Source organism: Thamnophis elegans, chromosome 12, assembly GCF_009769535.1.
Source record: "Thamnophis elegans isolate rThaEle1 chromosome 12, rThaEle1.pri, whole genome shotgun sequence".
NCBI lineage: Eukaryota > Metazoa > Chordata > Lepidosauria > Squamata > Colubridae > Thamnophis > Thamnophis elegans.
Window position 1 is genome coordinate 23,248,587 of NC_045552.1, and position 27,928 is coordinate 23,276,514.

The 27,928-nt window shown below is 43.0% G+C and overlaps 1 protein-coding gene across 1 annotated transcript; it reads right to left on the reverse strand.

Annotated features, from left to right (window-relative positions):
* Window positions 1-21,365: 21,365 nt before the first annotated feature.
* On the reverse strand, window positions 21,366-27,473 carry GJA4 (gap junction protein alpha 4). Its single transcript, XM_032228202.1, has 2 exons — window positions 27,311-27,473; window positions 21,366-22,907 (listed from the first exon to the last, which is right to left on the reverse strand). The coding sequence occupies exon 2, from the start codon at window positions 22,899-22,901 to the stop codon at window positions 21,852-21,854; it is 1,050 nt and encodes a 349-aa protein (XP_032084093.1). The 5' UTR covers window positions 22,902-22,907; window positions 27,311-27,473; the 3' UTR covers window positions 21,366-21,851.
* Window positions 27,474-27,928: the final 455 nt, after the last annotated feature.

Here is a 27,928-nt window from a genome sequence, read left to right on the forward strand (position 1 = left end):
ATGGGACGGGTATGACATGGAGATAACTCCTGAGAAGAAAAAAATATGGCTTTGGTCTTGGAATTGTCCCCTCTTCTGCTTTGGCATTATCCTATACGGCGATTCTCCATCATCCAGGTCATGGTTATCCCAAAGGTGCGTCTTCAAAAGGCACCTGGCCTTTCTTTGTTTTTCTTTGAAGATGTTTTGCTTCTTGTCCAAGAACTGAGAACTGAAGAAGCTTCTTGGATGAGAAGCGAAATGCCTTCAAGGAAAAACATAGGCCAGTTGCCTTTTGAAAAAGTAACTTTGGGATCCTGTTTATGCAATGCAATCAATAGGACAGGATTTTGTTCCATTCCTTATTGTGTCCTGCTGCATTTTGTTTGCAAATTTTGTTTCCAATCCCAGGCTGGGAATTTTTGGATTCATTAAAGAGAGATTTAAAAATTTGCTTATTGAGTAATCAACAAGCAATCAACATGCAGATAAGCAGAGATTAACAACAAGATTAATACTACACCAACAGTCAAACAATAAACAATGCCCCAATCAAGGAACTGTCAACTCAGATAAACAAGCTAACAGTAAACATCAGCCTTCTCAAGGAACCAGCAACAATATTCTCAACAATACTGACAGGTCAATTCACTTGTATATAAACATAGAACAAACCCCATTCCTGTCTGCCAGTAGCACTGATGATATTATCTAGTTGGGCAATGAAATGTCTGCAAGAAAACAACCTACCTCAGAGAGCACCAAAGATCCCACACTCACCTATTGAATAATTCAGATAGGTGAAGTAGTTGCAAGTAGGTGTTGAGAATGACAATTAGGAAATTTCAATGACAGGCTATCCTGTTGTAGTTCTTTCTTAATAGCCAAGTCAGATGGTAGAGTATCAAGTGCAAGATGTGAGGTGCTATGTAAGTTTTATTCTTATGGTGGTTGTGAAATAATTCGGCCAATGTATATTGATTTTATAGATTTCTGTGATTTTTGCCTGTGTTTCTGCTTGATTGTTGATTTTCATTGTGGTCAGACAATCAACATTTGAAGGTAGAATGCATAACAGATTAACAGAGTTGGAAGGGACCTTATAGGTCATCTAGACCAACCCCCTGCTCAAGCAGGAGACCCTACACCATTTCTGACAGATGGCAGTCCAATCTCTTCTTGAAGGCCTCCAGTGATGAAGCTCCCACAACTTCTGAAGGCAACTTCTGTTCCATTGGTTGATTGTTCTCACTGTCAGAAAGTTCCTCCTTATTTCTGGGTTGAATTTCTCCTTGGTCAGTTTCCATCTATTATTCCTTGTCTGGCCTTCAGGTGCTTTGAAAAATAGCTTGACCCCTTCTCTATGGCAGCCCCTCAAATATTGGAACACTGCTATTATGTCTCCTCTGGTTCTTCTCTTCACTAGACTAGCCATGTCCAATTCCTGTAACCATTCTTCGTATGTTTTAGCCTCCAGTCCCCTAATCATCCTGGTTGCTCTTCTCTGCACTTTTTCTAGAGTCTCAAGACCTTTTATATATAGTATGGTGACCAAAACTGAATGCAGTACTCCAGGTGTGGTCTTACTAGGACTTTATATGGTGGTGTTAGTACCTCACTTGATCTTGATTATATCCCTCTGTTAATTGAATTGAATTGAATTTATTGCACTTATATGCCGCCCTTTTCCCCGGAGGAGACTCAGGGCGGCTCACAATCCAAATCAGGGAAGGGGATACAGATAAGGGATAAAAAGACAAACAAAACAATACACAATTTAAAAGCACACAACAACCATACCATTCGAGGGGGGGCAAAAGCTCTTTAGCCCCAGGCCTGTCAGAACAGCCAGGTTTTAAGGGCTTTGCGGAAGGCCTGGAGGGTGGTGAGGGTTCGAATCTCCACGGGGAGCTCGTTCCAGAGGGTCGGAGCAGCCACAGAGAAGGCTCTCCTCCGGGTAGTCGCCAGCCGGCATTGGCCGGCGGATGGAATTCGGAGGAGGCCTAATCTGTGGGATCTAATCGGTCTATTGGAGGTAATTGGCAGCAGGCGGTCTCTCAAGTACCCAGGTCCAATACCATGAAGGGCTTTATAAGTAACGACTAGCGCCTTGAAGCGTATCCAATGCAATTTGGGATTGCATTGGCTTTTTTGATGGTGCTGCACACTGCTGGCTCATATTTAGCTGATAGTCCACTAAGACTATATTTGTTTTTCAGAGTATGTCTGTGCCATTATTAGTCTATTACTCCATGATAGTAAGAGAGACCCTTTTCTGGCTGCAGGTACCACACAACCTTTTTCCATACACCCCTGTCCTTTCCACCTTGCCTTTAAACTGCAGTTTCATGTGAAAAAAAAAATCATAGCCTGGAGTAACGTTAGATGCAAGACTTTTTCCATTGATTTATTTTGAAGTGAATGCCACTAAGTATCTAGCATGCAAATGGAAAGCCAAATTGGGATTTAGCTTTTTTGAACTTAGAATGATACATGCCATTTGGGGAGGAGGAGGAGGAGAAGTTGATAAATCCCACAGCTCTTCTGCATGATGGATTCAGGTTATCTCAGAGAGCTGAACACCTGCTGCCCAGCTTCTGGCAACTGCCATATTTTATCTGCAATGGTCCAGGGATGGCTGCTGAGAATCAATCAGGCTGCAGCTACCCAGGAGGTCTGCTAGGTGCTCAGAATATATCAGGCATAGATTAATAATAGATTATGTCCCCCCAGGCCTTAATCAAAACAGAGTAGCTGTTGGCTCAAGATGATGCTAAAACCAGCCGGCCCAGCTTTGGTCATTGGCTGGCTAGCTGGACATAACAGCAGTGCAATGTGCTGTGGTTGGTGTGTGTGTGTGTGTGTGTGTATGTGTACTTCTACTGAGAAACCAGGAAGAACTAGCACCTAACATGGTGGTTCTCAACCTCGGCAAATTGAAGATATACTCTATGGACATACTGGCTGGGGAATTCTGGGAGTTGAAGTCCACATATCTTCAAGTTGTTGAAGTTGAAGAACTGGTCTAAAGATAATGGGCTTGGGATGCCGATCCCAAGCAATGGAGACAGGAATGTGCTTGATGTTGAGTCAAAGTGCTACTCCCATCAGCTTGCTTTATAGAGTGGGTAGGTCCTGACATTGCGCCAAGACAGAAATGGGTTGAAGATTGGCTTGCTGGCCAAAGTCAAATCCCTTGTCTGGATTTGCAGCCTACAAGATTGCAAGGTTAAAATCCAGAGGAATATGTCAGCTTTGTGATGACAATTGTTTTAGTATCTCTCTTCCCCCTCCCCCAGCCCCCACATAAGCAAAATCCAGGGCAATTTAAATTTAAAATCTTGCAACCCTCCACATTCTTCAAGACTGAAACATTTCAAAAACATAATAGAAACAATTTCCCCTAAACCCCTAAAGGGTTCTTACTGCCATCCAAAGCCATGTTTTAGCTCAACTATGATGTTAAATAAAAGCAACAGAATTCACAATTTGCCTAAGTAAATCGTCATTTAGAAACAGATGTGTCTTCAGAGATGGTCAAAATGTGCAACATGATGGATAGAAGCTCAACCTTACTTGTACACATGTAGAAAAGGGGCAAGGCTTTGATCAGGATGCTGACCTACCATTTTTGCAGATGTTGACCCTTCCCACCGAATAACCCTGTTTGTAAGCAGAGTGGTTGATTTCACAGGACATATTCAGCCAAGACAAAAAAAGCCAGTTTAGGATAAAGGTAAAGGTTCCCCTCTCACACATGTGCTAGTCGTTCCCCACTCTAGGGGGCGGTGCTCATCTCTGTTTCAAAGCCAAAGGGCAGCCTTGTCCAAAGATGTCTCCATGATCATGTGGCTGGCATGACTAAAGTCTCAAGGCGCACAGAACGCTGTTACCTTCCCACCAAAGGTGGTCCCTATTTTTCTACTTGCATTTTTACATGCTTTCAAACTGCTAGGTTGGCAGAAGCTAGGACAAGTAACAGGAGCTCACTTTGTTATGCGGGACTAGGGATTCGAACTCCCGAACTGCCAACCTTTCTGATCGACAAGCTCAGTGTCTTAGCCACTGAGCCACCGCATCCCTAGTCAGTTTAGGATGGCATCGTACAAAAATCCAGTTCAAAGCATCCCATTCCTTTGAAACCCCTGAGCTTATAAGTCCATTTTACTCTATTACATGTTATTTTCAGTTCTCACATCAACTTCAGAGGGAAGGAAGTTATTTCCTGGGTGTCGGTTAAAGGCTAAATAAACAATTATGCAAAATGTTTTGGTGTTTGCAATTTCTGGAATGCTCACTCCTCAGTCATAAGACATGAGATTGGGCAGGAATGAGGTAGGAGGAATGAAGGGTTTAAAAATAGGGGACACAGCAAAATGCTGTATGGGAAAGAACACAGAAAATATGTAAGAATTGCCCAAGAGATCCAGCTAATTTACATTCTATCTTTAGCCTTCGTTGACCAACGGTATCTTCTCAGGAGCTCACAAGTAGGCTTGATTCTGCCATAGCTCTCCACCTCCCCCTTTATCCTTGCCTCTTCTGAACATTTTTAATAGAGGTTTTAAATTTGGAGAGGAATTCTGTCTTTCTATGAAAGTTTTGAGGTCTCCCGTGTATTCCATATGGACGTTTGTAGAAAATCAATCTGGTGGATGGCTTAGGTCTCCAATCTTGGCAAATGTATGACTTGTGGATCAACTCCCAGAATTCCTCAGCCATCATGACTGGCTGAGGAATTCTGAGAGTTGAAGTCTACAAGTCTTGAAGTTGTCAAGGTTGGTAATCCTTGGCTTAGATTACTTACCCATTTTGGATCTTGGGATAAGGCGATCTTCTGACCGAGGCTTCCCAAGAGCATGAAGCAAACTCCTTGTCCCGGCAAAAACCCCTTTCATTAATTGACTGTGAATTCTGCTCATTCACATCCAGCAAAGCCTTTCGAGGGAGGATTTACAGTCACAGACCTTATCTGGTTTGGAGAGCTGACAGGCCGATATCTGCAAAACTTGGTAAGGAGTCTCGGAGCCTCACAAACAATTAAGCAAACTAATTGTCTCCTGCAAACTCCACTCCACTTTCGCTCCTTTTTTATTTCCTCTGGGAGGAGCCATTAACTGTCCCCCTGTGACCTTACTCCCAAATCGGCCCCTGTCCTTTAGCTGTTCCCCTTGTTTGGCCACTTTGCGCATGTGCACACTGGGAACAGGCTCCAGCTGTTCGTCTCCCTCACTGATGTCTGACTCTGAAGGCAACTGATAACTGGCTCTGGCCCCCTCTCTGCCTCCAGCACAGAGCCCTCATCCTAGCCTTCCCCAGACTCCAGGACTGGCCCAGATTCCTCCTCATGTCCAAATATGTCAGTTCCCCTTGCAGCTGGTGGGCCACAACAGGCGATGAAAATGTTGGGATTAAGGGCAGTTTTAGGGCAGGCAGGCCTAATGGCAGCCATTTTGTTAGAGAAACTCAATATGATCTCAGCCTTCCGGAAGGCTCAGTCAGCCCCCGAGGTTTGCTTCCTCCAGTGTAACAAAGAGGATTTCTAGGTGCCTGGCACAAAGCTTTCTCAGTTCCGCCTGCTGAGCTTGGGGATAAACAGAGATTTCGTCATCCTGCATGCGCTGTTTCCCACTTGAATAGCCTTGCGGTGGGACGCTTTGTTCAATTTTCTCCTGTTCTTTCTGCCTTATCATGAAAGTGTTTCCTGACGACTCCAGAAAGAATGGACAGCACACCGCTGAGGGCTTTATCCCTGACTTTACAGCACAAAAGCCCTTGTAGGCTTTGTCACAAACTTTGAATTGCAGGAAAAAAAAAAGAACAGGCATTCCCAACTGGGCCAAAGAATTATAGGAAAACATACACAAAGCTAATCCTCAGAAAGAGAAAAAAAAGGAGAGAATATGAAATGTAGAGGGGACAGAACAATTCACATTCCACTGTTAGCTTTTCTTTTCCATGCATTCAGTCATTTCAAATTTCACGTTGCTTTCTTTCCCATCGGAGAAGAAGTTGGTGGATTTGGGGGGGGGGGGGAATTCCAAAAAAGGACTATCCTGAGCAATTTTCCCATCCAGCTGGCCTACTTATTTTTTGTGGTGTCATTGCTGACAATGCATAATCTCCCACGGCTATATGAGACCAGGCCTAGAAGTGTCAGTATGGGTTGGGTGGGTTTGATGGTTCAGATGTTGAGACCCATCATTTGAGCATGGAATTTAACTGATGGCTATATTTGAGGAGCTGAGAGTGCAGTACTGCAGGCTATTTCATCTGACTGCTAGCTATAGTTTGGCAGTTCAAATCTCACTGGCTCAAGGTTGACTCAGCCTTCCATCCTTCCGAGGTGGATAAAATGAAGACCCAGATAGTTGGGGGAAATAGGCTGATAATGTTAGCTAGCTGGGTCATGAAACATCTGCAAGAAAACAACCAAACTTAGAGAAGACCCCCCAAGAACCCCTCATTTCAACTCCGAGCTACAAATACTGGTATTTTTGGTTTTCTTTCTAGCAGAAAAGTACCAGGCTTCAGCCACTGTCTGTTTATATCTTTTAAAATGATCTGTGGGGCAGTTATTGCCAAGAGTCATGGTGATGCAGTGGTTAGAATTCAGTATAGCAGGCTAATTCTGCTGACTGCCAGGAGTTTGATCCTTACCGGCTCAAGATTGACTCAGCCTTCCATCCTTCTGAGGTCAGTAAAATGAGGAGCCAGATTGTTGGGGGGCAATATGCTGATACTCTGCACCACTTAGAGAGGGCTGTAAAGCACTGTGAAGTGGTATAGCAATAGCACTTAGCACTTATATATTGAATTGAATTGAATTGAATTTTATTATTTGTATGCCGCCCTTCTCCGGGAAGGACTCAGGGCGGCGAACAATTCAAAAGGGGAAAAGGGGAACATAAAACGAAATACAGATAATTAAAATGAGCAAGAGTCACGCAACCGTACAAGTCGAGAGGGGAGGGAACTCATCAACCCCAGGCCTGCCGGCAAAGCCAGGTTTTGACAGCTTTTTGGAAGGCCTGGAGAGAGGTGAGGGTCCGAATCCCTGCGGGGAGTTTGTTCCAGAGGGCTGGAGCTGCCACAGAGAAGGCCCTCCCCTGGGTAGTAGCCAGATGGCATTGGCTAGTAGATGGAACCCGGAGGAGGCCAACCCTGTGTGATCTAATGGGTCTGTGGGAGGCAATTGGCAGCAGGCGGTCTCTCAAGTACCCAGATCCAATACCATGAAGGGCTTTATAAGTTACGACTAGCACCTTGAAGCGTATCCGGAGTCTGATCGGTAACCAGTGCAGCTCGCGGAAGATAGGTGTAACGTGGGTGTACCGAGGTGCACCCATAATCGCTCGCGCAGCTGCGTTCTGGACGAGTTGAAGTCTCCGAATACTCTTCAAGGGCTGCCCCATGTAGAGCGCATTGCAGTAGTGGCTTCACAATGTTTTCCAGTCCTCTGTAAGTGGTTTACAGAGACAGCCTCTTGCCCCCAACAATCTGGGTCCTCATTTTACCAATCTCAGAAGGATGGAAAGCTGAGTCAACCTTGAGCAGGTGGGATTTGAACTGCCAAATTGCAGCCAGGTGGCAGTGAACAGAAGTAGACTGCAGTACTCCACTCTAACCACTGAGGTATATAAATCTAAGTGCTATTGCTATTGGATCCAAGATCTTTTTGTGAAATAAATGCTGTTCCAAAAACTGATGCCTGGCAAGCAAGTTTCCTTTTCATTCCTTCCTTTTTTAAAATAATAGTAATAAATAAATAAATAAATAAATAAATAAATAAATAGGAGGTAAATTACAGTGCTCCACTATATTGGAGATGTTTGGCATTTCCTCTCTGATTGCCGAGCTCCTGATTCTAATTGAGTTACTGTAAAATTAATGGAAATGAGCAGCAGGGCAGGATGAAGCAAATCAATGTGTTTGCCCCAAAATTAAGTAGCAAGGAGGTTGAGAAGTGAGGAGAGGAAATGTTATTTGCCAGTAAATCTCACCTTCTGGAAAACATCCAGCTATTGAAAAGTCTACATAAGACAAGAAAAAAGAAAGAGGGGAAAAATGATTATTTGGCCACCTCATTCCAGACAATTCCCAGATGCTGCCTTGGCTTGTGCTTATGATCAAGAAGGACAAAGTTGGACCTTTTCCAAACCCATTTGGATCTAGTCTCCCAGTCACACAGCTGATCATGGTATCAAGCATGATCCTCTGACTGTGCCCCACGGGCAACCTGGGAATGCACAGAGGGAAGCCTTTAAGGCTGTGAATCATTGCAGAGCTTAATGAAGGCAGAGGAAATTCCCGGTGAAAAGGTGACGCGACAGACACCTCCGAGGTTTTTTGGCCAAACTGATGGGGAGAGTTGATACATATATGAGCGTCGCTCTGTTTTTCACTGTCTTGGAGGGAATATTTTCATTGGCAGAATCGGGGATTGAGGAGGGGAACCTATCGGTGGCTTTCTTTTCTCTTTTCCTTTATTAACCAAACTGGTTCCAACAAGGTGGAAAACAAGATTAAGGGAACCATTTTTGCTTACAACAACTCCGGTTCCCCTCCTGCCAAATTGATCGCTCGGCAGCCATCCCTTGCCTTTCTATTGTTTGAATGTTATGACAGAGTTCGACCTTGCTGGGAAGGGCCTCACTTTAGTGCTCCAGCGGTCTCTCTTTGCTCTCCAAGAATAACACAGACCCGTTCGTTTCTGCAGTGTGATGTTTCCATAGGTGAGCGGTGGGGCTCAAGAGGCAGGCTGGGGGCCCTGGCTTCACATGTGAAAAATAAGGAACTTGGCCCAAACTCCCTGTTTGCCCTCAGAAACTGAGGGGGAAAGGGGTGTCTGGGACATCTTCTGTAAATACAGTGGCATGACTGATAAGAGCCAGAGGTGGAAAACAGAGACTTTGTTGGACTTGGCTTTTGCAGCACCCGTTGGAGATGGCAACGAAAAAGGAGTGTCTTTTCTTTTCTTTTTTTTAATTAGGCAGATCTAAAACTAAATTAAAAACCTTTGGGATTCCAACTTGGCATTGCTTTCCACTCCTATCTCTTTGGGAGGAAAAAATATTTTTTTCCTACGAGGTAGGGAATCACCTTTTTTTGGGGGGGGGGTCAGTTTCTCCAGAGAACTATCTACACAAATCAGGTAGGAAACTTATGGGCCACAGGTAACTTCTTGCACCCTGTTTTTTGTCTGGAATTCTTTCTAGTGGGTGGGCACCAAAGTTTCCAGCTCCCTCTAGTCCTTTGCATTCTGGTGGGTATGGCATCTGCATGGCGGTAAGGCCACATGTGGAATACCGTGCACAGTTCTGGTCACCATGGCACAGAAAAGATATTGAGATCCTGGAAAGAATGCAGGCAAGAGCAACTGTCAGGGCTGCCATCTTCAGCTTGGCGCCTCACTGGCATCCTGCCATCAAAGGTTAGAAGGGGGAGAGGGACATGGGGGTGAGCAAATGGGCAATCAACCTGCCTGTGTACGTGATGGGAAATTGGGAGGCAGGAGGAATGACAGCTTGACAAAGAGCAGGGAAGTTCCGGTCCAGTTTTTTGTCAGCATTCAAGGCCGCGCACCCTGAGAAAGAATGGGGATTGCCCTAAACACCTCAGCATTCTCAAAACATCTAGGCAAACTCTCATTGGCTGAAGATAGACTGATCATGGGGGGGTGTGTGTGCTAGGATGTGGGGAAAGTTTCTATATCTTTTGAGCATGGGAAATTTAGTTGTACCCTGACTCTACTACAACCAACATCTTTTAGTAAAAGAACCTATCACTTCAACCAAGTGGAATTGGGGGTCTTTCTTTCCTAAGAGATCAGACAGGGGGAGGTCTGATCCCTTTATCAGGGTCTGGAGGCTAATGGATGACCAGTTAAGGAAACTAGATATTTCTAGCCTATTGAAGGAAAGTACTAGAGTAGACATGATAGCAGTCTTCCAATATTTGAGGTGGCATATATTGGAGGGCATCAACCTATTCTCCAAAGTACCTGAGGGTAGGACAAGAAGTAACAGAAGGAAGATTATTAAAGAGCAGTCAACCTTAGAAGTAAGGAGAAATTATCTGACAGTGAGAACAATCAGTAGAATGGCTTGTCTCCTGGAATTGTGAGTGCCCCATCACTGGAGGTTTTAAAGAATGGACAACTATTTGATCAGGATGGTATAAACCTTCTACCTTGAGTAGTGGGTTGGAGTAGAAGACTCTGAGGTCCCTTCCAGTCCTATGATTCTATGTTCTATGGGTGATAGATGGAAGGCACAAATGGATGCTTGTCAATGGTGACTGAAGCTTAATTAAATATTGGGTTGGATCACCCTGAAATGTGCACATAACTCTTCCTTTCCTGTTATCTGTCTTTTGAACAACTCATTGTCCTCCTGCCTTGCCATAGGGCTGAATAACTGGCTTCCAGAAGGCTTCTGAAATTGAAAGTGATTAGAAGTTTGGCGGGAGGACTTCGTCAACAATCCCTGATATGGAGTCACACAAAATGGCCATCTGATAGGTCAGACCAGTAACCCTTCTGGTACAATATTGCTTTCTCTGACATGTTATGTAGGTTCTAGTTAGCCCAAGATGGAGCATTAATGATGGTCACTGTTTTTACTATTCAGGATACTGATTTCTATCCTGCCTTTTTAATAAAAAGTTAAACTAGGAAACATGAATAGAATAGAATAACAGAGTTAGAAGGAGCCTTGGAGGTCTTCTAGTCCAACCCCCTGCTTAGGCAGGAAACCCTTCCACTTCAGACAAATGGTTATCCAACATCTTCTTAAAAATTCTCCAGTGTTGGAGCATTCATAACATCTGGAGGCAAGTTGTTCCACTGATTAATTGTTCTAACTGTCAGGAAATTTCTTCTCAGTTCTAAGTTGTTTCTTTCCTTGATTAGTTTCTACCCATTGCTTCTTGTTCTACACTCAGGTGCCTTGGAGAATAGTTTGACTCCTTCTTCTTTGTGGCAGCCCCTGAGATATTGGAACATGGCGATCATGTCTCCCTTAGTCCTTCTCTTCATTAAATTAGACATTCTCAGTTCCTGCAACCGTTCTTCGTATGTTTTAGACTCCAGTCCCCTAATCCTCTTGGTTGCTCTTCTCTGTACTCTTTCTAGAGTCTCAACATCTTTTTTACACTGTGGCAACCAGAAGTGGATGAGTTCCTACAAACTAGGTTTGCCTACCCAAGCACCCAGGAATTTGCACTCATTGATCAAGACTGCCTCCTTGCAATATTTAAATTATTTCTCCGACTGTTTGAATGACAACAGTCAGAACCAATCCAACTTGACTTTCAGAAGTGGGTTGACTTTCATCATAGTCATAGTCTTTTTGCTTATTTGAATTGCAAAGGAATATAGAAATAGGAAAAGAGAAAGATCTCTTTTTTGTTGCATAAATTCAGCAGAGATGAGAAAAGACAGCCCTCCCCTCATATTTTAACTACTTTGATTGGGCTATTTTTAAAAGCATCACACACCGAGAGAACTCCAGGGAATGCTCCGTGCTGGAATATTTTAAGTACTTTAGCAATAGAAACAAAACAAGATAAAACAAAAAAACAATACAACGTCTCCGTGTTTTTGACGCTTATCTTGAATCCATTTCCACCTATTATGTGTCAAACAGAGAACATGAAGGTTTGACCCAACTCATTGGTTGTTGAGAACCCAGAAGGAGAATGAAGACAGAAGGAGGAAGTACAGTAAGTGAATCAACTGAAGAATGGGTTGATATAGTTTCAAGGGAAAAGAGAACTTAGTCTTGCTAGTAAATATGGGACCCCTGATAAGATGGGAGGGGGTTCATTACACAGACACCATCCTTTCACAAAAAGGCATGGGTGAGAATTGAAATCTAGGCACTAAAAAAAGATTATCAATCTGAGTCTAGAGTTGCATAACTACATGTCTATACTTAAAGCTAGATAATCTGTTAATCCACACACACACCTACACAGTTATACATATACTGTACCCAGATGGTTGGAAAGGTTGGAATGATGATAGAGATAAGTGTGTCCATGAAGAAATAAAAGGCAGAAACATGCAGAAAAGGAAAGCAAAATATTATAGTTAGACAGGCTTTCTCAACCTTGGCAACTTTAAGACATGAACTCCAATTCCCAGAATTCCCCAGCTGGGAGTTGAAATCCATGCATCTTAAAGTTGCTAAGTTTGGGACAGACCATTACCAAGAAATCACATTTTGACCAGAACGGGGTTTTGTACAAAGGCATCTGAGTCTCCTTGATTTCAAAATGTACAGGTAATGAAAAGGGGGAAGGTTATTGAAAACATCTAAGAGGCCAACTTGGACACCCATAGATCTTCTAAAAGCTTCATTTTTCTAATTCATGGAATTGTCAGGATAGAGAAAGCATGTGCAGGATTTCCCATAAAGTTCTGCTAAGGATGGTTTAAACTGCCCACTGTGTAACATCACTCCACTCATTGAAAATTACATAGTAAAGGGCAACAACAATAGATCAATTTCCTTGGGCTTCAGAAAGATTTCCTCAATCTTACATGAGATCTAGAAAGCTTTAGCAAATCCAACATTGAATTAAAATCAGTATGAGTATCAGTGTGGAAGAGACAGGGAAAGTCCTCAATTTACAACCATTTGTTTGAAGTTGCCGCACTGAAAAAAGTGACTCTTGACTGGCCCACATGTTTATAACTGTTGCAGCATCCCCATAAGCAAAATTTGGGTGCTTGGCAACCAGCATGCACTTATGATGGTTACAGTATCCTGCAATAATGTCCTCACCGTTTGCAATCTTCCCAACTGGCTTCCAACAAAGAGTCAATGGGAGAAGCTGGATTTGCTTAATGACTGCATGATTCACCTAACAACTGTCATGATTCGCTTAGCAACCATGCTGAAAATGATAATGATTAGGCATGACTCATTTAACAACCACTATGCTTAGCAACAGAAATTCTGATCCCTATTATGATCGTAAGTTGAGGGCTATCCATAATTGGAATAGTTGAACAATCCCTTTGCATTTGTGCAATGTGACTAGTTAATCTGGTGACTGAATTAACTATTTGATGGGTTTCACGGTACACTGAATGGAAACTAACTGGCTTAGCTTCATACAACATGATAAGTTTTCCTCACCTCCACCTTTGCACATTATACAGATGTAGCCATTGTATCTTTAACCAATTTGATTAAGCTTCCTGGGTAAATAAGAAGTACTGTTGGAAACAGAGGAAAAATTGCAAAATAAAAGAATGAAGAAATGGATGAGATGAAGTAATGGAGCAAGAGCAGCGTAAAATTATAACATCTAAGGGAAATTTAAGATCATGTTGTTGTTGTTGTTGTTGTTGTTAGTAGCGAAGTCATGTCTGACTCATCGCGACCCCAAGGACAACATTCCTCCAGGCCTTCTTGTCCTATACCATCCGCTGGAGTCCATTTAAGCTCACGTCTACTGCTTCGGTGACTCCAGCCAGCCACCTCCTTCTCTGTCGTCTCCTTCTTCTTTTGTCCTCAATCGTTCCCAGCATGAGGCTCTTCTCCAGGGAGTCCTTCCTTCTCATTAGGTGGCCAAAGTCTTTGAGTTTCATCTTCAGGATCTGGCCTTCTAAAGAGCAGTCAGGGTGGATCTCCTCTAGGACTGACTGGTTTGATCACCTTGCAGTGAGCCAAGGTGGCGCAGTGGTTAAATGCAGCACTGCAGGCTACTGCTAGATCAGCAGTTCAGCGGTTCAAATCTCGCCGGCTCAGGGTTGACTCAGCCTTCCATCCTTCCGAGGTGGGTAAAATGAGGACCCAGATTGTTGGGGGCAATATGCTGACTCTCTGTAAACCACTTAGAGAGGCCTGAAAGGCCTATGAAGCGGTATATAAGTCTACTGCTATTGCTATTGCTATTGCTATTGCAGTCCAAGGGACTCGCAGGAGTCCTCTCCAGCACCAGAGTTCAAAGGCCTCCATTCTTTGGTGCTCAGCCTTTCTTATGGTCCAGGTTTCAGAGCCATATATTGCAGCTGGGAAAACCATAGCCTTCACTATGTGCACTTTTGTTGGCAGGGTGATGTCTCTGCTTTTGAATATATTGTCTAGATTTGCCATAGCTTTCCTCCCCAGGAGCAAGTGGCTTTTAAGACATATTTTTGAGATCCTAGCAATAGCACTTAGACATATACCGCTTCCTACTGCTTTATAGCCCTCTCTAAGCAGTTTACAGAGTCAGCCTATTTTCCCTCCAACAATATGGGTTCTCATTTTACCAGCCTCAGAAGGATGGAAGGTTGAATGAACAACCTTAAGTTCCATTAGGATCAAAGTCCATGCTGTGAGCAAAGTTTGCCTGCAATACTGAATTCTAACCACTGTGCCCCCCACAGCTCATCAACCCCCCTGCAATCCTAACAGAAGACAATCCAGGGCCTTTTAAACATATCCAGCAATCAGAATCCATCCCTTCCATGATTCCGTGCTCCTATGATGAACTGTTTTTAATATTAGGACCTTTGTTCCCTGATAACCAACCAAAATCTCTACTGATGCTGGAATATGAGGGTGAAACAGGCATATTTGAAATGTTGACTTCTTCCCTAAAAACAGCTCTAAGGGCGATGTCCTTCTCTCCAAATTCAATTGTTAGAAAAATTATGGAACCAATGTTGGACAAGCCACATCTATGGAGTTTTAGTGTGCTTGTGTCGGTGTGTGCGGTTTTATTTCTCCCTGAAAAAGTAGGATTGAGTGTGTGTGTGTGTTCCAGCATAACTGCTTGATATCAACCAAACTTGATACACAGATGACTTACCCTATGGAAACAAATATTGTGTGTGTGTGTGTGTGTGTGTGTGTGTGTGTGTGTGTGTGTGAAGAACACTCCTGGTTTGTGTGTTCCAGCATCACTCTGGAATGCCTGGCCCATTAAGGAGAGTGAGTGCGATGTCCTATAGCGGCAATTGTTTATGATGTCATGGAAGGGAGAAGGGAGAACCTGGAGTGTTAAGCAGAGTGAATGTAGTGCCCTTGAGCGATAATTGTTTGTGATGTCAGTTCCTTCACAGCTTCTTCTGGAAAGCCAGCCGTAATGTTCGCCCTCCAGTGGACCAATGAGGAACCGCCTGATGGATTTGGAGCAATGTGCCAGGATCATAGACAGGGCGGAAAAGAGGAGCTCATGGGAGGGGGAAGGGAGAGGGCAGGGATGATGGGCATTGGAGCAGGAGGACAAAAGGCCCCTCTGAATGGCTCCCTGTCTGACAAACCCTTTGACGTCTATAAATACCCAGGCAATGCTGGGTCATCAGCTAGTTAAAAATAAAATAAAGTAAACAGCTCTTGCTTATGACTCCTCTCCATCTTTCTCGTGTTCCTATATTAAGGAGTTTAGCTAAATAAGGTTAAAATCAAGTTAAATACCCCATTCAGGGCATTGTAGGAAACCAACCATTGCCTTGGCATCATTTGTGAACTGGACCATCAAAAGTTAAGCCACAAGATGCTTTTGCTGTTTGGATTTCCCATGCTAGGTAGGTGAGCCCAGCAATTGTCTTTTGTTAACCTGAGTTTAGGATTAAGTGTGTTATAAGAACTCTGCCAAATTGTTTCCACTGTAGGGATAATAGCCACGGGGGCAAGGGTGGAATTGGAGAAATGTCATCCAAGAAACGATTAAACTCCCTTCCTCCCGTACAGCTATTTTTATCAAATTTCCTTCCAGAGAGTTAGCCCTGTTAGGCGATTGAAGGGAAAAGAACAATTTGCAGATAAACTTCATTGGTTCTGATAAGAGATTATATTGTTGTTGATCAACTCACAATGAAGTTCTATGCCACACCTAGGAACTACTTTATAAACAGTCATGCTATAAATAATTATCCAAGTTTGCATCCTCCTCTTTTCTTTTCCGTCTCGCCTCGCCTTTTACCATGGCTGCCAGATCAGGCTGCAAAAATACAAACTGCTACTAGATAGCAGCAAAGAGACACAGAAAATGAAGCAATTCCTGCTGTCTGCCAGTCATCCAGATTTTTGCAACCCATCTGATGTTCTTCTTTCTATGTACTTTTTCTTCCAATAATCCAAAAATATGTGTGTGTCCCTGTGGTAGGTTGTTATTTGTTTTACTACTGGTTCGCTCGTGTTCTCGCTTGCACTCGCGAGATTGCACAATGCTTCTGGGCGGGTGGATGGAGACTTCCACCACTGCCGCAACCAGTTTGCCTTATCCAGGCCAAACCAGCAGCAACCCACCTCTGGCGTGTCCCCTCCAGATCAGTTCCATGCATCTCATATTCTGAAGTAAAAGATTGTTAGTCTTGAGGTCTTGTTAGGCTTCTTGGTGCCACGAGACTAGATTTATTTGCAGCTCCAATTAACATTCCCCGCCCCCAACCCCACTCCAGGACAGTTGTGGATTCCATACTGAGCAGAGATTGGCCTTGATGATCTCAAGGGTGCCTTTTACATTTGAACAATTAAAAGAAATCACACACACACATACAAACAAACAAACAAACAGATGATGGTGTGAATTCTACTGTAATCCTTGATCAGATTAGCCCCAGCCAGGAGAAAACCTCAAAGAACAGGTCTTCATTTCCAGCAAAAATGGATCTGAAGATTCCAAATAGAAGGGAATATGAACATGCAATCAATGTATCATTAGTGTTCTGGGAAGAGAGCTGTATTACTGCACGGTAGCCAAAAATCCCAAGGAATCAGACAGAAGCTTTTCAGGCTGACAAAGTTGACTAAAGGGCATCAGCTTTGGGGAGACATTAGGCAGGCTTCAGGTGATGTCAGAAAGTAACAACAAAGGCACTGGAGCTATCAGTTGGTAAGATATTTGTAATATTGTGGAACAGATAACCTGTGTTTGCTCCACCTGTCTTCTCTTTCCTTCCCCTCTGCCTCATCCCAGTTTAAATCTACCTCAGAACTTGACACAAGGAGGAAGTGACATGTAGTTCATGAACTGTAACCTGTGCCTTTTAATAAAATGTTAGCCAGAAAGGTGCCAATCAGATTCCTTCTGATGTGGAGCTTGCTGTGCTGCGCTATCCAGGTTTACTCATGTAGAAAGTTAGCACCTGCCCCTCTCCTAGAAGAATGAAATATTGTGAGAAATATTAAAAAGACAGAATATTACATATTTCCTGGATGATAAAAGAACACCCCCAGCAGATATTTGACGCCCATTAAGAAAGACTGAGGATGCGGTGGCTCAGTGGCTAAGACGTTGAGCTTGTCGATCAGAAAGGTTGGCAGTTTGGCAGTTCGAATCCCTAGCGCTGCATAACTGAGTGAGCGCTCATTAGTTGTCCCTGCTTCTGCCAACCTAGCAGTTCGAAAGCACGTTAAAAAATGGAAATAGAAAAAATAGGAATCATCGTTGGTGGGAAGGTAACAGCCTTCCGTGGGCCTCCGGACTTTAGTCATGCTGACCCATGACCACGGAGACGTCTTTGGACAGCGCTGGCTCTTCGGCTTTGAACTCTCATAAAAGTTATTGCATTACATTCTTGATTAAATTATCTTTCCATTGAGATATATTTTTATAGTACTACTGCCCCCAAAAGTGGTGTTATTAGCCATCAAACCTCAATAATACTGTACACTTTTCCCAAAAGATTTCCACAATTTTGGCCACTACTGTACTTTAATACAAGGATCTCAATAGGTTGTTCATCTAATGTGCAGTCCATGTTAATGATCTCTTTCTTGTATAACTGATATTCAAATAATGTATGCATTATGTCCTCTATTTCTGGAGCTCTGCAAATACAAGTCTGTTCATTATAAGGGACTTGGTTAAATCTTCCATACTTTCTGCTATTGGACTGTTAGGATAAGGATGCTTTTTGGTTTTGTTTTTAAAAGATGATTTGTTACAACAATATTCACTGTAGACAGCAGGGGGGTTGACAGCAAACCACAATAAAATGCAGACTAGCATCATCAAATGGCACTTTTGCAAAATTACAGCACCATGTGTGATACACATACATACATGAGTCACATTATTAGCATGATGTAGTCATTCATGTTTTGTCATTTGCTTCCGACCCTCCCATGCAGATACTCATGTGTGGTTCATATCGGATGCCTGATGTTGCCAGGAAGACCTGATAGCATTTTGAGATAGGACTTTGGGGCTGTGAATAAGTGTCCCACAACTCATTGTGGACTGGAGATCGTGTGTTGCCCAGTGGAATGAAAGTGAAGTACTCTATTGTTGATTAGCCAATAGATGATATCGAATACAGAATACAAAACACAGAATATTAATAAGACCATATGTAAAGATGGAATTAGGAACGTGGTGGCTCAGTGGCTAAGATGCTGAGCTTGCCGATTAGAAAGGTCGGCAGTTTGGTGGTTCGAATCCCTAGTGCCATATAATGGAATGAGCCCCCATTACTTATCCCAGCTTCTGTCAACCTAGCAGTTCAAAAGCATGTAAAAATGCAAGTAGAAAAACAGGAACCACCTTTGGTGGGAAGATAACAGCATTTTGTGCGTCTTCGGCATTTAGTCATACCAGCCACATGACCACGGAGACGTCTTTGGACAGAGCTGGCTCTTCGGCTTTGAAACAGAAATGAGCACCACCCCCTAGAGTTTGGAATGACTAGCACATATGTGTGAGGGGAACCTTTACCTTTAAAGATGGAATTAAATACAATTTACATGTGACATACCAGTAATAGCAGTATTCCAATATCTAAGGGGATGTAATAAAGAAGAGGGGTCAACCTTTTCTCCCAAAAGCACCTGAAGGGAGGACAAGCAATGGATGGAAACTAATCAAGAAAAGACATAACCTAGAACTAAGGAGGAATTTCCTGACAGTTAAAACAATCAGTGGAACAACTTGCCTCCAGAAGTTATGGAGATTCCAACACTGGAGGTTTTTAAGACAAGAATGGATAACCATTTGTCTGAGCAGGAAGATGGACTCCACGGTCCTTTCCAATCCTCTTATTCTGTGAAAGAATAAAGAATGCAAATCATATTTGTGTCATCACTACAATTTACCCCAATGAAACTCACACCTGCAGATCTCAATGGAACTGTTTTATTCAAATGAAGGGCTGTGTTATATATGCAATATATGAATTTTAACCCCACATTAAATATATTGTTTTAATGTAAGAATCCCAATAGGTTATTTAACCGTAATCCTGATGTGCAATCCATGTGTTATGTCCTCTACCTCTGGAGCTCTGCAAATGCAAGTATGCTCATTAAAAGGGACTTGGTTAAGTCTTCAATATTTAATCATTGTGTCCAGTGGTTTGAATCTTATAATGGAAGGGAAGCATTCATCAGACCAATTCTACATACGCTGCAAAGTGTACTACTGACCCACAGAACAGTCTTGCCAATTTTTCATTTTATTTATATATAAAAAAATCTTTTTTATTTAGAAAAACAAACAAACAAAAGACACAAACACAGAGTGCATACCCATAACCCTCCATCGTGCGCCCTACAAATGTGAACATTGGTTATGAACTGGTGATGTGGAACTATCTTCTTAATGGCCACGTTGATCCAAGACATCTCCATCCAAGGCACACAGGTGAGTTCTCTACATCCAACCATCTCCTTTTCACAGCTTAGTTATCAGAAAGAGTTCGGTAGAGATGGGGAGAAAAAGGTCCTTGCCCCCCTATCTCCTCCTATCACAATTTGCTCTTTATCAGAGGTCTTCAAAATTTGGCAACTTTAAGACTTGTGGACTTCCAATATTCTCCAGCCAGAGTTGAAGTCCACAAGTCTTAAAGTTGCCATGCTTAGGGACCCCGGCTCTTGATTGAAGCTGGAGAGCGATCCTATTTTTTTTTTAACCATCACAAGCTTTTCACCTGCAGCAACAAAAGTCAGCTTCCCAAGCATATATTTTTGCAGTTCCAAACACAAAACCCCCAAACCACCCTGCTCCTTTGATTTAATCCAGAGAGAGGCAGGAACCTTCTCCAAAAAGGCTGACACATGAGCATTTTAAAAAAATCCACATTACTTTCCCTTTGTAGGAAAGGTTGTGGTTTTAACACCCAAGGATCCAGCTTGTGCTTATAGTCCTATGATGTGAAAGAATTAGAACACATAATAAAAAAAAGAAGGTACAAATAGAAAGCCAGGAGAGAGGCTGACCACCGCAACGATTCATAAGGATACACATATATAACACAATATTGACTTCAAACATTCAGGAGTAATCTCTGTTTGACAGAGCCCTGCACAAATAATGATTGCAATGAGAAGGATGGGTGAGCAGCTACACTGGAGAAGGCCAGATAGCTTTCAATATTTAGAGTGTATCGCCAATGGATAATTTATACTGAGTAAAGTTCAGATGACACAATAGTCTTTTGTCTACGAAGGAATGTGGCTTCCCAGAACCATCAGAATGAAGTTCTGATGAGGTTCTGATCCATTGAAAACCAAGAGAAATGTGTGCCTGCTGCAGCTTTTCATATTTTGGTATCTTCCAGATGAGCTGGGATCTTTGTGCCCAACATCCCAAACCACCATGGCTGGAAACCTGAGGACCTGTAGCCCCATCAGGGTTGAAGGCAAGAGTAGGTTCCAGCTCCTTCTACTGATGATTCACTCAGGGACGTGCTTTGGGCTTCGGGATGTGCTTCAGGTGCATGCACAGTAGGCAAAAAAAAATATTCTGCCCATGAGCAGAAGCAAAAGACAAGATGGTGGCATCTACAGTGCTGCCAATAGAACTGGTTCAGGGATGTGGCCAGCTGAGTTACTACCTACTTGCCCAAACCTGTAGGAACCCACCTCTGGTTGAAGAGCATTTAGCTTGTGGAAGGCCAATCTCTAAAAAAAGAGTCGTGACGGAAGGAGAGATGGAATTACATAACCAAGGAGATGGAGAAAGGGGAGTTAATTTACACAGTGAACCATTTTGATTCAGTTTCTCCAAGTTACCAATTGAAGGGTGGGGGGAAATGTAGAGAGAGCCCTTTGCAGACCCAAAGTTCACTCAGTGTCAGTGGAGACAGAAATTGGAGCTTCAAATATATGGTGAGATTGAAAACTTTTCTACTGTGTTAGATGGAAGACATTTATAAAGCAACCCCAGAGGACCAAAGCCATATCAGCTCCATACTTAAATAGGAGTCATATTTAATAAGATAAGATGAGCAACAACAATTATTCTCCCTAATGCCTACTTGGAACAATATGCAAATGGCAGATGAGCTGCAGTATTTAATAAGTAAGCTGCCCAGAAATTTGACAACTGCAACATGAAAACAAAATCTGCTTGACGAATGACTTTCCTCAACCTGCTCACATGTCCATTCCTAAAAAGGTGACATACCAGAAGTTCCTCCCTGCGTTTATTCTGCACTTTCCTTTTCAGCTTGCATTTACTTCCAGTATTTGAAACTCAGTTTGGATAGTCCAAGCTGGTTTCTCTTCTACCTACCCTCCTCCCTTTGTGGTCCGGTGGCTGTTTGCTGATCTGCAAGTCACAAGACACCTCAAAATACAGACCCAACTACTTATGTTTTTCCTCCAGGAATCAACATTTAGCACTCCATCTTAAAATGCTCGTTAACCAGCCACTTCAATGACTTCTATGAGATTGTTTGTCTTTTTACACTTTTGGTGGATCCACAAGTTCAGTCTGTGTCCATGCATTCAAGTCCTAGTTCTCACCTGGGCAGTAGAATACTGTGGCAAAAACTTGGGAAGCACCTGGGAAGAATCCCGAGGCCCAGCCTCTTTCTTCCATGGTAAGGAATCATATTGGAGCCTTCCGCATGAAGAGACCCTCAGGAGAAACTTGGCTGCTCTCAAGGAAGCCCCCATGGAGCTTACACTTCAAATGGCTGCTTGCTAGACATACTGTTTTTTAGAAGCACTGCTACTTGGTCGGCTGGACTGCCTGTCTGGAGAGGGACGGATCCCAGGGGCTACTGTTGCAAAGAGATCAGGGGCATTCATTTGGTTTTGCAAGGCCAAGGTTTCTTCTGTGTTGTAGTTGGCCCAGTTCTGCTCACTGGAGAGCTTGTTGTATCCCTGGTAGGGTGGAGCATGCCCGTCTGACATGGGGAGGTAGAAATAGGGTTTATCTGGTGGATAAGGCCCCGTTGGCATTTTACCCATGCTGTTGGCATCGAAGGGTAGAGGGGGAGCAGACGATGGGGAGCAGCAGTCTCTTTCCTTAACCCTTTTGAGCGCGTGCTTGCAAAAGAGATGGAGAAGCTCCAAAATGTTGAGGACAAGGGAGATCAAGCCCATTACCAGCATGAAAAGGATGAAGATGGTTTTTTCAGTGGGACGGGACATAAAACAGTCTATAAGATATGGGCATGGAGGACCTTTGCACACATAGTTAGCATGCATGACAAAGCCGTATAGGTACCACTGGCCAAGAAGAAAGCCTGCCTCAAAGATGGTCTTGAAGATCACGCTGATGACGTAGGTCCACATTAGAGGTCCGCGAATTTTAATGTGTCCATCTTCAGCCACACAGATCTTGGCCATCTTCTTCTCCACCGCCATCAACATAGCTGCTGCCTTGTAATCTTTGGTTTGCAATGCCCGGAGTTCGTGCTCCCGTTCCTTTAGCTTCTCCTCTTGTCGGGAGAGGTAGATGACATGCCCCAAATAGACCAAAGTTGGGGTGCTGACAAAGAGGAACTGCAGCACCCAGTAACGAATATGGGAAATAGGGAAGGCATTGTCATAGCAGACGTTGGTACAGCCGGGTTGCTTGGTATTGCACACAAAATCGGACTGCTCATCCCCCCAGACGGACTCCCCGGCTAGACCCAGGATCAAGATGCGGAAGATGAAGAGGACGGTCAACCAGATCTTGCCGATGGCTGTTGAATGTTCCTGCACCTGGTCCAGTAACTTCTCCAGGAAGCCCCAGTCTCCCATCTTGTGCTAAGGACAGTAGAGAAGTAGGCATTAACAAGGGATCCATAATCATTTCATGAGAGCTTGAGATTCTCACCATCATTTGAGTTCCAGGTGGGCAAACATCCTGAATTGAGGATGACACTGGGCCCTAGGAGGCCTTCTAGGGCTCCAAAGGAAGACAAGGCTAATCAATGGGGCCATAATTCACCCCAGCCAATTGTTGTGAAAATCCATTCTCTTCCCAACATAGATGGACTCATACAATACCCTCAGGTTAACACATTTCCAGTCTTGGTAACCTGTTTTCCCGAAAATAAAACAGGGTCTTATTTTCTTTTCACCCGCGAAAGAAGCACTTGGCCTTATTTTGGGGGAGGTCTTACCGTATATACTCGAGTATAGGCCGACCCGAATATAAGCCGAGGCACCTAATTTTACCACAAAAAAACTGGAAAAGTTATTGACTCGAGTATAAGCCTAGGGTGGGAAATGCAGCAGCTACCGGTAAATTTCAAAAATAAAAATAGATACCAATAATGTTTTTGAATATTTATTTCAAAGAAAAACAGTAAACTAGCGGTGTATTCAATGAAATACTTCACTCACCTCATGATGCTGATGTCTCGCTGTGATGATGATGTCCCGTGCAGCCGCGGGAGCGATGTCCCGCCTCCTATGACACACGGCACAGTGATTCCTATCATTGGATCACTGTACCAGAGGAGGTGGGACATCGCTATGTGGCTGCTTGCCATAACAAGGAGGAGGTGGGACATCGTTGCAGAGCGGCAGGAGGGGGAGGAAGGGGAATCGTAAGACAGCCCTGCATTACATTAGAACGTGAGGAGGGGGGGATGGTGCGGTGCGCGCTGCGCGGCAAACTGACACAGAGGGAGGGGAAACTCACAGGGGCACTGGGCCATTCACGAGTGTCACCCAGCGGCATGGCCCCGCCCCTTTTTCTCCTCCATTTCGGGCAAATTTTTCACTGACTCGAGTATAAGCCGAGGCGGCTTTTTTCAGCCCAAAAAGTGGGCTGAAAAACTAGGCTTATACTCGAGTATATACAGTATTATTTTTAAGGTGCAGGAGGCGGCAAGCATGGTCACCTCAAGGCTGCTGCTGTGTCGCAATATTTTCAGGGAGGGCTTATTTTAGTGCATGTGCCCAAAAGCCCAATTGGGCTTATTATCTGGGGAGGTCTTATTTTCGGGGAAACAGGGTATTTTAAATCCAACCAAATTGTACAATGGTGGTGTTTACACAACATTCTTAATTTAGTTATTGAGGAAACCCTCTTGTCTAAATAACACTATAAGCTGCAAAGCCACAAAAAAGAGACAGACAGATAGAGAGACAGACAGACAGACAGACACTACAGGAGTCTCCAAAGTGGGCAAAGCAGGTGAGTAACTAGAGAATAATCACACCCATCAACACATGCTGTAACAGTCCAACTGTGAATCCAGGAGCAGCTTCCAAAATTCCAGGTGACCCAACACTTAATATGCCCCTTTACTAGACCATCTTCATGCAAAGAACATCCAATAAATGCTGAGTTTTGAGAGCTGTGCCAGGAGGGAAACCAGATTAAGGCAAAATTCCATGTATGGGTCTGAATACAAATTCTATCGTGACCTCTAACTTTGTCATCATCAACTTAATATAGGAGAATTAGATCTGCTGAAGAAAACAGGAGAGGCTGCAAAATGGCTTAACATTTGAAAAGGAAATTCTGGAAACCGAAAGATGTTTTTTGGCTCTTCTTCCGGAAGGGTTCTATAAATATCTTTCTTTTTCAGAAATGGTTGCGTTTACAGTTCGCTTACAATAAGAGAAACATTTAGGTGTTACAACACTGTCATTTTTGTCTAGTATAGTTAAACAAAACTGCCCTTCTGAAATTAGAAGTAGCCTTAACCATGGAGTTAAAAATACTGTGCATCTGTGCATAATCAGGAATTTAAAGAAATGATTTTAAAGCAATTCATGATGGCTAAAAGTCTCCTTTCAAATAAAGTTGCACATTACCTGGCATACATACACAAACACAAACATTTGAAAACCCAGAGGTTCCACACATGGGAGAAGATGGAAGTATGAGAAGATTTTAAGCATGCAGTCATAAAACCAAATGGCTTGTTTTTCCCTATAAAGAATGGCTGCAAGAACTGGGTCTGTCTAGTTTGATGAAAAGAAGGACTAGGGGAGACATGATAGCAGTCTTCCAATGTCTCAGGGGTTGCCACAAAGAAGAGGGAGTCAAGCTATTCTCCAAAGCACCTGAAGGCAGGACAAGAAGCAATGGATAGAAACTAATCAAGGAGAGAAGCAGCCTAGAACTAAGGAGAAATTTCCTGACAATTAGAACAATTGATCAGTGGAACAACTTGCTTCCAGAAGTTGTGAATGCTCCAACACTGGAAGTTTTTTTAAGAAGATGATGGACAAACATTTGTCTGAAATGGTATAGGGTTTCCTGTCTGGGCAGGGGGTTGGACTAAAAGACCTCCAAGGTCCCTTCCAACTCTGTTATTCTAATATTCTATCCCTTGCAAGAAATATTTCACTGTACTGTTCCTTGTCTTCATGCTTTGCTACAACCCTGTCTATATGCCCTGTTTTTTTTTTTTTTTTAAAGAAGCAGGATTCAAACCCCCAACTGCCCAAACATTGCTGCATTGGCATTTAAAGGATTAACTTTTAAAATCTCCCGCCTAGAAAGGAAGAGAGCCACGATAATCTAGGGGATAGTAAAAAAATATCTGGCAATTTATGTCTTTTAATAAAACCTGTTGTTTGGAAAAGATGCTACCAGACTCCCTTGTCTCAGGAAGGCAGTAGAACTACAGGAAAAAAAACAAACCACAAGTGCTTAAATTTACCCATATAATCTAGCCTCAGCAGCTGCTTAGGGCTTATAAAGAGTTAGTGCCTGAGGTTGCCAATTGCTTTGGTAAAAATAGGGATAAAGAATAAAAAATTGTATCCTGTGGATTTTTTTCTTCCTGCTTTTAGAGAAGGTTGCCCTATAGACAAGCTTTTCCTGACAAAGTGATAAAATAGCCATTGGCTGTCTAACACATTTGCACAACCAGAAGGCAGAGGATGGCTGGAAGTGTTGGCATCCTGAATTGATTTGTTGGGTTTTGATCAGGGGTGAAATTCAGCAGATTCTGACAGGTTCTGGAGAACCAGTGGTGGAAATTTTGAGTAGTTCAGAGAACCAGCAAATACCACCTCTGTCTGGCCCAGAGTGGGGAGGGAATGGAGATTTTGCAGTATTCTTCCCCTGCCATGCCCACCAAGCCACGCCCACAGAACCGGTAATAAAAAAAGACTGGTTTTGATGATCCTAGTTGTGCTTGTATTTATTTATTTATTTGTATTTATTTATTTTGTCAAGCATGAATTAGATAAAAGATAATTCATGCTTGACAAAATATAAATAAATAAATAAATAAATAAATAAATAAATAAATAAATAAATAAATAAATAAATAAATGCATAACTGCAAGCACAACTAGGATCATCAAGACCCAACAAATTAGGAACTCCATACTTGATCATGCTTGGTCTTAAGAGAATTCCTCTGAGCAGGAGTACTAGCTCTTCTCTCATAACTCAATGAGGACTAGTTACTTCCTTTTAAAGATCCACCAAGCCCAACATGGAGTCTGTTGAGATGTTGAGACTGAGAAAAGTGCAGAGAAAGGCAACTAAGATGATTAAAGGCCTGGAGACTAACACATATGAAGAATGATTGCAGGGATTGGGTATGGCTAGTCGAGAGAAAAGAAGGACCAGGGGTGACATGACAGCAGTATTCCAGTATTTGAGGGTCTGCCACAAAGAAGAGGGGGAGGGGGTCAACTTATTTTCCAAAGCATCAGAAAGTAGGAAGAAACAATCAAGGAGAGAAGCAATTTGGAATTAAGGAGAAACTTTCTAACAGTGAGAACAATTAATCAGTGGAACAGTTTGCCTTTAGAAGTTGTGGGTGCTGCTCCATCACTGGAGGCTTTAAAAAAAAAGACTGGATAACCACTTGTCTGAAATGGTGTAGGGCCTCCTGCTTGAGAAAGGGGCTGGGCTAGAAGACCTCCAAGGTCCCTTCCAACTCTATTCGGATTGAGTCTAGAGAAAGTTAAACAGTTACGCTTGCTATAAGCAAGCAGGAAAGGATGACAGAATAACTCTTGGATCTCCTACATATGACATCCTGGTAGAGAAAGTCAAACATGAGAAAAATACCATAAATCTTTACCTTAAAACTTAAAATGGAACAAGGACTGTGGTGCCAAGAGGGAATAACTTTGAAACTGTGAAAATCAAATTTACTATTATTCCTTAAATCAAAGCACCACCTCCAGGGGCTTTCCAGTTTAGGGATATTTAACAAATGTGAAGGCAGTCTTTTACTCACCCGCAAATCAAAGGGCTTTTCCTGACTTAAAAGTTCTCATTAGACGTTTTTGGCTTAATTTTCTTGATATCAATTCTGCTCCCAAAGAGAAACTGCGGCCAAGCTCAGATGCAGAATGGGAATATATAACAAACACTCCTGGAATTCCGAGCACTCGGAGACTGTTATGAAGAGCAAAGAAGGGGAAAGTTTATTATAATAACCCTTGGATGAGTTAACAGAGGGGGAGGAGTTAGAGGAAACGAGTCAGGGAAAAGGAGGAGAAAGGGCTTGGCCTAGCAGTGCAATTTGTTGAATTCTGGTTTTTTCCCCCCCTTTAAAAAGTCACAGCTGATTAGGTTTGTGGAAAGAAGGAATAGCTAAAGTGGACTTCACTTGCCTCCTGGCTGAAAGGGCTTAACACAGCAGCTCACTCCAGACAGGCTGTGTGTTCACACACGCCACAGGAAGCAAGTCCATTAAAGATGCAGAGTTCTAAAGTGACTTTCCCCCCCAACCTTGGCACCTTTAAGATGGGTGGACTTCAACTCCCAGAATTCCCCAGCCAGTTGAAGTCCATCCATCTTAAAAGTGCCAAGGTTAAAACAAACAAACACTGCTTTAGAGTTTTTTGAGGGA